Here is a 10,615-nt window from a genome sequence, read left to right on the forward strand (position 1 = left end):
TAAACACAGAAAGAGCTTAAAACAACAAAATAAGAAAATAACGTAAATAAAAAAAAAAGTTTACTGTTATTTCATTTGGTTCAAAACCTACAAAATCTTCATTGCTTTCACTGTAATTTCTTTATTATTGTTTAGGCAGCATTATAAATAGTTATATTTTTAAAAGAAAAAAAAAACTGCTATTGTTATAAATAAGACATTCAATTGAACTAAACTATGCATGCATATTTAAATATATTTACACATGGCTTGTGTATATTGTATATATACATATATATATTATTCATACCTTCGATGTATAGGACGCAAGCAGCTTTTGACATCATATTTTGGGGTAAAAAAAGTGCGTCTTATACACCGAAAAATACGGTATATAAACTCTTCAGTACTTACCATAAACATTGTGCTAAGAATGTCAGAATCTACAAAAGGGTGATGTTTTTATTGTCCTAAATTAGCTAATAATTAAAAGAACGTGAAAGATACAAATTTTATAGAAAATAACAGATCTTAAGGTGTCACAAGTCGAAGATCCCAAGGTGTTACAAGTCGTTTCCAGTTTATATAGTTTGAGGTGGACATATTTCTGACTTCGTTGAATGGAGACTCGTATATCAGATTCTCCAGAAACAAATGGTCATGAATTGTACTTTATTGTTACAATTTTAGTCTATTTTACGCACTTTGCTAAGTAATATAATGCTTAGTTTGTTGTCACGTGTCTTCGTATCAGCTGGGGTATTTTTTCTTGTACGTACTATAGTGTTACCGTGTAAAATGATTTATTATGTTATGATGTTACAACCTATTAAAAACAATGGAACCAACAGAGAGAAGTGCAAGAAAATAATGTTTTAAAAATGGTACAGATCTTAAGCCATGCGTCTACACACATCAAGGCATCGCACATAAAAATACTGTTGAATGATAATATGGTCCACTGTATAATAATACTGAATATTAATTCAGCGCAATGCCACAGTATTATTTTACATACCTAATTTAATTAAGGTTACTAACTAGTGAATCAGAAGGGCGTTACACACCATAAATATTATATACAGATCATCATTACAACAAACCTTACTGTATTTTTTTAACTAATCCACGCTATGTTGATGTGCCTTGAATAGGCGAAATTGCAGCCCACAGCAGAGGGTACGGCAAATCAAGGAATATTTTAGGCTTCTATTTAGCAATTATATTTTCATTAAGCAGTTAGTTCACCGTATAACACCGAATTTTAAATTTGGCACAATATCACAATATTATTTTCATACCCAAATTAACTAAATGGTGAGTTAAAAGGGCATAAAACTCCATAAATGTTAATCTTTGTTCCTTTGTTTCCACTGTCATTAAATACAAGGGTGGTCTCAGTCATAAAAATTCTAAATCCCCATTTTGAACACATCTTTATGATATAAATTTATGAATATTTTGCAAGAGAAAGTGAATCATTTTTTGGTGGCGTTACACTACGAAATGCCAATGTCAAAACGTAGTTCTGATAAACTCCATTCTACTGTAACTATATAGGCTGTGGTTGTTACGTGACTGGATTTACTTATTCAAACTAATTTTATTATAAATACTCAACCTTTTATACTTTATTTAATAACTACAAGAAATATTTTTAATAACTGTTTTATTATAGATCGACACATTACAAAGGATCCATACCTTAGATTTCAATAGCAAAATTAAGTTGAGATACTACAGTGAAGAAGTTTTACACTAATTTCACAACAACAATAATACTCTATATTCAAATAACACCTGGCTTGTTGAGTTTCCTATCAGTTTGTTGATAAATTATTAACGTCAGTTATCTTTATTTTAAATTACATATTCTTATTCAAGTTACTGTCTTTGATTTCGAAAAAAACAGATTTGAATGTAATGAGTAAAAACATTAGAACCTTGAGGTGTACAAAATGTAAATCCATATATACTTACCGTATTGGCCCGATTATAAGGCGATGTTTGTTGATTAATAATTAGGCTGTAAAATGCATAGTCGCCTTATAATTGCGGCCGACCATAGGCTCCTTCCCTCTACTCTAGTCTGTCGCATTCCTGGATGTCCAGATAGCATCCGTCTACGCATGCGCGCCAGATGTTTGCTCAAGGTCATCTCTAATTTTTGCAACTAATCCACCTGCAGGTTGTTCAGTTATAGAATTGATTTTGCAGACCAATAATGGACGTTATAACATTCATTTTTTTTTCTTTCTCATGGTTTCTGAAAATGGGGAGTCGCTTTATACTCGAGATCGGGCTCTATAATCAAGCCAATACGGTATTTAGTATACATTTTTATGTGAACTTTAAAAGCAAATTCAAACACAACAATTTTTACTGAAATATTTTTGAATTCTCAGAGAACTGTTTTTTGTTTTTCTCCATAAAAATAAGCTTAATTAGACCTGGTGATAAACTTAAGCAATCTTTGGCTAATCATTGGGTATTATGTTTAATGCTCAAAAACACTATTGGTAAATTAACTGTCAATGACAGGTGCAGTAAATTTCCATCAAGTAAAAATATGATAAACATAGCAGACACTCCAAGAATAACATTACACAAAAAAATACTATATCACTTCTGGCCATACATATCACTACAGACTTTATAACACAAATATATTAAAGAGAGTGACTTACAACTATAAATTATGGTATTGGTAAAATTAGCTATACCTGAGCTTTTAAGATTCTTAAAGTTGTATTTTATATTTACTAGCTCACACATCACATGCAAAGGATGTTGCATTCCAAAATTTTTTTAATACAGATGCCATGACTAAATTAATTTTAAAAAGGTCAACAACTGTATCAATATAATAATTATATCAGGAAGAATTTTAATTTATATTAGTATTTATAAAATCAAATAATAACATCATTAAAATATAGCAATACAGGATCATAATTAAAGATACTCTAAAAATAAAAACTAACACTCACTAATCCATTGTTGATGTGACTGGAAACTAAGGTTTGTTTAGAAAAAACTAGCAAACAGTTTGTTGACTACTGATGTGGCACCAAAGTTAAGAAAGAATTAATTTTGAAAGTTGACACTGTAAAATATTACTGCTTGAAGAAACTTAAAATGTTTATTTAAATATAAGACAACTTTTATCTTCTACAGCAACTTGAGAAGAATATTTCTGAAAATAACAATAGTAGAAGCACAAAAAAAAACATAAAAAATTCTATCCAAAAATAATTATAATACCTTTATAAAGGAAAAAGAAGAAGATTTTGCACAATGTTAACTGTTGAAAACAAATTAAAACATGGTAGTAAGTTAACAAACAATTTGCAAGCACATGACATATATTGTAGAAAGCATACTATGTGTCTTGACAGTACCTTGGTTTGTCTTGTACAGGGGTATCACAACATAAGATAAAAGTATCCCATCACAATAAACTTCTACCTACTTTAAAAGTCACTTTATCTTAGTAAATCAACCTATACATTTCTGAACTCAAAAAATGATCTACAAAGAGCAATGAATTACTAAAAGAATGTAACATTATCTATAGGTTTTAACCATAATACCACAGACAGAAATTTTATTAAACTTCAAGACTGTAAAAAAACATGACAAATTCCTCTCAATTCCTTTTCGTCTGGATTAACTGTTGTAAAAATTATATCTAAACTTTCTCTAAGATAAGCATCTTATTACCTAACTTTAAGTAAAAAACGTAAATCCTTACAAATTCTTTGCAAGGCACAAAGAAATGGTGCTTTCAAACTCCAGTTTCAAGTGGATGAGAATGGTTATCCATTGCAGGTAAATCTTCAGCTATCAGCTGGTACCATCATACACTTGGATATATTGGAACAAGTGGGGAAAAGTAAGTGTTGCTCATGGACATAACAGCATGATGTGGACCAACAACCATCCAACCACAAGTCCAAGACACTAAGACATGCTACCCCTAACTTGAAATAAGTATTACAGAAAGAACAGACACAAGGTGTACATAGTATCTCATGAGAACGTGGTAAGAAACATATTGGACAAATTTCTTGTTCTTTGAAAAATCTGATGCAAACAGCAAAAAGGTCAAATGCATAAAGAAGAATTTTAAAAATTTGAGCTAAAATTTCATTAATTCATATCTAGCGATAGGCTGCTTTGGGATAAACTTTTTCTCGTACATCAACTCAATAATAAAAAAGAATGTGACTGTTTAGAAATTATAACAGAAAGATGGTTCATCCCTAAACCATGACAATGGTCCTGGTAACTTTAGCAAACTCTGGATACCTATACTCTCTTAGTATTCTTTACAATTGACCAGCCCTAGCAATCTCATTACCTTATACACATCACTTGCAAAACTTCAACACACTCATGTGACAACATTCCTTTGATCAGAAAACCTTGTATTCCCATATTTTTTTTTTTTTGTATATAAGCCCTGTATGGTTAGGTTTATGTCAGACCTGAAGAAGACTGACCAAGATACTGCTGAAACATGTAGTGATTTCTACACTAAATATCATTGTCAGAGGTGCTGAAACTGGGAGTGCTGTAGCACCCCACATTTACATATTTGACTTATATATCAACTGTAAATCATAGTATCATATTAATTTCCTGGGGAACATGCCCCAAGACTCCCCTAGATTGAGCTACCTTTGGCAGCAAGGGAACTGCTTTTAGCTTCTCCTTATACTGTCAAACACTCATTGTAAAATCTGCATGTCTAGTCAAGCACCCCCACTTTACAACTCCTTCCTACTCCACTGATTGTGCTTACAAATTTTTATTTGTTTACCTATCACTGTATTAGCATAATGTGCTTCCCTACACATCTGAAACAGGTAATGCTAAAATATACTGAGTTGTCATGAATAAACCTCTTCATCTATATCATAGGTACATCTGTAATTTTTTTTATATGGTTTATCAACTTTTTTTTATCTTAAGTTTTTTTCTTACAATGATAAATATTAAAAGAAAGATAATATTACTAAACTACAAGCTTCTTGAGCTTATGTTTCTTAAATTCACCTTTCATTTTTCTGATATTAAAAATTTCAAATGCTGACAGACAGAGAATTTCTGTTTAAATTTACTAAGGTCTTTTCTTTACAAGTTTCCTATAAGTTCAGAATCAGTGAAACATTTTTCTGAAACACCCAATATATATATTGTATATATAATAAACTATAAAATAACTGTACTTAAAACAAGTTTGCTGAAGTTGCATAATACTTTATATCTTTTCCAATTAATCACAAAACACTTTGACCATGGTCTTCGGTGATAGATATATATATATGTATATTAAATGATACATCACCCATATCATTTCAGTGCATTAGGTTATCCAAGTCCGTGCAACAATAATCAAGCACAGCTTCAAATAACACTAAACTGTCAATGGTTCCATTTATCTCACTATCAAGCTTTATCTAAAGGGTCAGTATAGACAGTAAATAGGGTGTGACTGCTTCATTCTGTGGTGTGTTGAACCTACCCATTTCCCTAAATATGATTAACATTCAGTCAACCTTTACCACACTATAGATTTTTCTCACAAACCAAAAACAGGCAAAAAATCCAACAGTACCTGTGAAAAAACAAAAAAAGAACACAGATGTAATTATAAATAGAGAGAAATGTTCATAAGATTATATAAAATAAAATGCATAACTTATATAAGTATCACTATAAACATTTAGAAAAAATGTTTGACCAGAATTTCCAGTCAAGATAAATCTTTATTAAATGTAAAACAAACTAACATTCTTTATATTAACTTCTTACATCAAGTAAGAGTTAAATAGTATCTCATAAAAGAATCTTTTACAAAACACATTTGTGAAAACTTTTTACAGCTCATAGCCAAAATTTTCAATTTCTTTGCTTTAAACTATATTAAAAATACCTGTGAATAAGAAGAAGAGGAAAACCATAATAAAAGTGTAGCCAAAATACAAGAATGTTGAGGTGAAACCAGTGATGTTCAACTTGGTTATAAAATAATGAATGCAGTACACAAACAGGTAGACTGCTGTGAAGCCACTAGTTAGAAAAGAACGCCACCACCAGTGGTAGTCCTGAAACAGAAAATTTTTATATTACAAAAAAAATATTCAATAACTGATATTCTTGTCTCATAGGAACTTGACCAGTGTATATTCTTAATTATTACTTTCTACATTTTACATCCTTAAATAAAAATATTTGTGTGATTGTAGTTCATACCTTGAAAATATGTCTACACAAAAGTAAATATAAATCATAACAGCTACTGCTTTTCTACAAGATAATTTGTGTGAATGTGTAAGTTCATAAGATTCTTGTAATACACATATATGACCCACTATTAAGATGAGGGAAAAATATGCATTGTTGTAAACATAACAGATAAAGCATGAATATATGATGGTAACAAAACTAATAGTGGCTGTTGGTATTTTGGTGTTAATTTTCCAAACAAAATTTTTAAAATTGACAGCAAGTAACTACACCGTAATTACAAACTGAGGCCTAGTAATTACATTGTGATAGATAATAATTGCATCATACCCAAAACTGAGAAATAGTAATTATATTGTAATTACAAACTGAGGACTAATAATCACATCAAATTATAAAATCAGAAAAGGATGATCATGTATACACTTTTTTTTTTTACTGGTTTTGATTAATATCTTAATAATGCACTTCACTCGGAAATAAACAAACGTGCATCTTGGAAAAATTAGAAAACAAACATTTCCCACCGATTTCACATCTACTATTAACAACTATACACTTCACATGTAGCCTATATTACCATTGACTTCAATGTTAAACTCTAAGTATGTCTAATTATTCATCTATGTTTGAAATTAGTCTTGCATTTATTTTTATCGAAATATTAAAAACTTCAAACAACTTCTGTATTTCAGGTAGAAATACATTATGTATAAAATAATATGTGAGCTACAGGCTTAAAATTATTAAGATAGCATATAATTACTGATAAAGAACTACTGTTATAAGCCAATTAACAATAATTCAAGCATAAATGTATACTGTTGTATACATACAAGATAAAAAATGGACCACTGTAATCCAATGAGACCAAATATAATTGCCACTGTAGGTTAATGGAAAATATGTACTACTAAAAACCAATGAAACAAAACATATGTCTCTGGTAACCAAAGTGACAAAACCTGTATTAATGTACATGAGTGAGATAAAGCAGCTTTCACTAAAACACAACGCATGCAACACTGTATACCCAAGATATATTCAGTACCTTAAACATATCTTTTGTTTGCTTTCACCAATAAAAACTATCACAAGTAAGTTAAAAAATGAAATATAATATTAAAATAATTCTAATGGTGTTTTTATAATGCATGGTACAAAGAAAAAAAAGTATTGCTACTCAATTACATTTAAATTTTTTTTAAATTCCTCAAACATTTATCTAATTAACAAGTAAAATAAGAATCTATACAACAATTAGTTCTGCAAAAAAACAATATATTAATTCTCTTGCCTAACAACTATTTCTTGTAATGTTCTAAGATGATTTTAAACATCTGAATGTATTGATACATCCAAGTGGTAGCTGACCTCTAAATAATTAGTTGTAACTTACAAAATAATCTCTAATATTTCACACACACATATAGAATATCACACAAATACACATGAATGACTAACCTCTGCACACAAATGGAAATAACACAGTAAAACTGTTGTTTCAGAGCAAGTAATGATCAAAATGATAAAGACAAGGAACAGAAATCCAAACATGTAATACATCTGGCTGGACCTACAGAGAGAGAGAAGAAAAGAATTATCCAATAAGAATTGTTATGAAAATACATTGATGTCAAAAAAAATAAATTTAACATTTTTTAAGACAGGAAAAACAGCTGTTGATGTTTAATCAAACCAAAATATTTATGATGTTTCTAACAGTAACACTTTTTGTAAGATAAGATACTGTTATTGTTTATATGCATATAAATGAGAAAAAGTGTAAATCTTTTATGATTTCATTAAAGGTCAAGTCTTGTACGAAAACTTCAATCTGAGCAGAATGCTAACTTTCACAAGATTTGAAAAGATATTAATAGCTTTCATTCTACAGGGAAAAGCTACTGTTAGAAAAATCTATTCATAAACTCTACTGATAAATAAATTTATTAAACTCTTTTGAATTGAAAAAAAAAACACTATGTGGATGTGTACCTATACTCTTATACATCACTAGATTACACACAGGACTACGTTGTGTTGATCAAAGTTCATAATGAACTAAGGACTTAGGGGATAAAATAATTCTCAACCATTTTACTGCAAGAAATGTAGTCCTCAGAGTAAGTCAGTTTGCATTGATCTATGAAAATACATAAAAGATATTAAGCAAGTTTTTACATAATAAAACTGTAGCAAGTACATAAAGCTATCTTGTTTTGGAACAGAAAAGTTTCTATTTTAATTTAAAAGTCTAATCACTTTAAAAATTTTTATTTTGGTTTATTTATTAAAATCTTTGTAACTTTCATGAGTTCATACTACACAAGTCTCACACTACTTATAAATTCTCTATATAATGAAATGTTTTTGTTTTTTTCTTCAGAATTTACATGCAGAGCTATACAAAAGGTTACTTGTACATAGCAACCCCTAATTTTTAAATGATAAACTAGAGGAAAGGCAATCAATAACATCCACCACCAATTTTTGCCTAATGATTAATGGTACTTGACTACCACTTTTATAATCTATGGTCCTAAAGTGCAGTATGTGTTAGAGGCAACTGGTTTTGAAGTATTACAGTTTTACAGTTTGGGCACACTTATCATTAACCCATGACTGAAACTTAAAATGTTGGAATTATTATTAGAAGTTATTCAACAAGAGCAAAACTTTACAGCTGTTTAAGATCTGAAATAAATGAAAGGGGATCTATTCAAGATAAAATAGCACATTTTGAAAACTGATTTATTTAATTTGTGTCAATGGTAGGTTGATATATGACACAAAGAATGCATAAAAATGTTTAAGCCTTTTGGTCATGAAGATAATTGCCCTCCAAACATGAAACCTCTGTCATCACTTTGACACAGCAGGATCCCAAACAAGAAGGCACTAGATTGAAGAACAAATGCAAATAGTTATATGTAACAAGACATTAAATGATTGTTTTGAGTTCAAACATATGTATTTATGCTAAAGTAAGCAAAAAAAAAGAAGTATAAAATTTACCAGTCGTTTTAACCATGATATGAAGCAATTGAACATTTGATCGAATTTGCTGGTCTGCTGAAATGGTGTGCTTTCAACCAAATGACTTTCTCTAAAATGCAAAAGTTTTTAAAAAGCTTTGTGAAATAGTCAGGTATAGCATCATTATACACCTTAATGTGTGTGAATCTTGGTGTTGACAATTTGGCAGTGTTATAACCAGTGCAAGCTTCATTTGACTGTAGAGTACTATCCTGAGAATTGTTCAAAGATGTTTACCACTGCTGCTTTTGCTTAACATATTGTTGGGTCACATAGGTCTATTTTGTTTTTGGAAACTGTTGGAAGTTTGCATTTATAATCAGTCTTCCTCTAATTGCATGAGTATCTACTTAGCTGAAAGTTTATGTGACTAATGCCACACCATGTTCACAAAACCTTTTGCTTTTCCTCTTAATAAGGATCAATGTTATTTGCACCATATTGGATGTCAAGCCCATCCAAGTGCAAACTCACCTATATCTTCAAAATTCAAAATGTCAATTATGCTAGCCATATCAACTTTGCTATTTAATGTGACACTTAGAAGCTTGTAGCATAGTATGTGCAAGTTATTGGTCTGGGGTTTCCATATTACAGTTGTGTACATGCCATATATATCTATTTCTCAAACCCCTATTATACACGTGTGATGGAAATATACCCATATAGAAAAAATTAAGACCAATGACCAAAATATTTCTTATTTTGGTGTGCTTGTACAAGCACCATTAACAGTGCCATAATTTGGCAACAAAACAAATTATTTTCAATCTAAAAGTTGATTTACACTCAGGATGCACATGTCATTATATCTTATATCCTTCTTTTTGATTGGGAACAAATAAGTAAGGCATAATTAATCACATTTTCACAAGTCCAACAAAACAGGGTGCCTTTTCTGATTAAATAGCTGTTAAATCAATCAAGTCTTAAATGAATGAATGCAAGCAAGCCAACTTCCAATAAACATTAAGAACTGGGAAAGATACAAAAACAGATATAAGCCTACAAAATGATACTTAACAATGTAAGACTGAATAAGAACTTACCAAATACTATTCAGGATAAAGAACAACTGAATGAAGATGCATCCAAATGGAAGAATGCCTCCCATAATAATTCCTGGCACAGGCTGGGTGTAAACAGATTGCTCGGGAATTTGTCTTGGTATTTGATTGGTTCGTACTGGATGTTCAATGGTCTGCAAAAAGGAAAAGGTTTATAACTTGTATTTATGAATATACAACAGGCAAAAAATAATAATCTCTAATTACAAATAACAAATTATTTCTTAAAAATTACAAAAAATATTATACACATATATATATATATATATATATAT

General features: G+C 30.0%; 1 protein-coding gene across 1 annotated transcript in view; it reads right to left on the reverse strand.

Moving 5' to 3' along the window:
* Positions 1-1,633: 1,633 nt before the first annotated feature.
* Positions 1,634-10,615, reverse strand: part of LOC106467703 (transmembrane 9 superfamily member 2-like) — a 58,755-nt gene continuing 49,773 nt past the window's right edge. Inside the window, exons 15-18 of the mRNA XM_013928080.2 lie at positions 10,323-10,474; positions 7,699-7,810; positions 5,921-6,092; positions 1,634-5,602 (exon numbers count right to left, since the gene is read on the reverse strand). Coding sequence (XP_013783534.1) covers positions 5,535-5,602; positions 5,921-6,092; positions 7,699-7,810; positions 10,323-10,474 — 504 coding nt within the window. The 3' untranslated portion in view covers positions 1,634-5,534. The remainder of the gene's footprint in view (positions 5,603-5,920; positions 6,093-7,698; positions 7,811-10,322; positions 10,475-10,615) is intronic.

The sequence above is a fragment of the Limulus polyphemus genome, unplaced genomic scaffold (assembly GCF_000517525.1).
Source record: "Limulus polyphemus unplaced genomic scaffold, Limulus_polyphemus-2.1.2 Scaffold2712, whole genome shotgun sequence".
Lineage (NCBI taxonomy): Eukaryota > Metazoa > Arthropoda > Merostomata > Xiphosura > Limulidae > Limulus > Limulus polyphemus.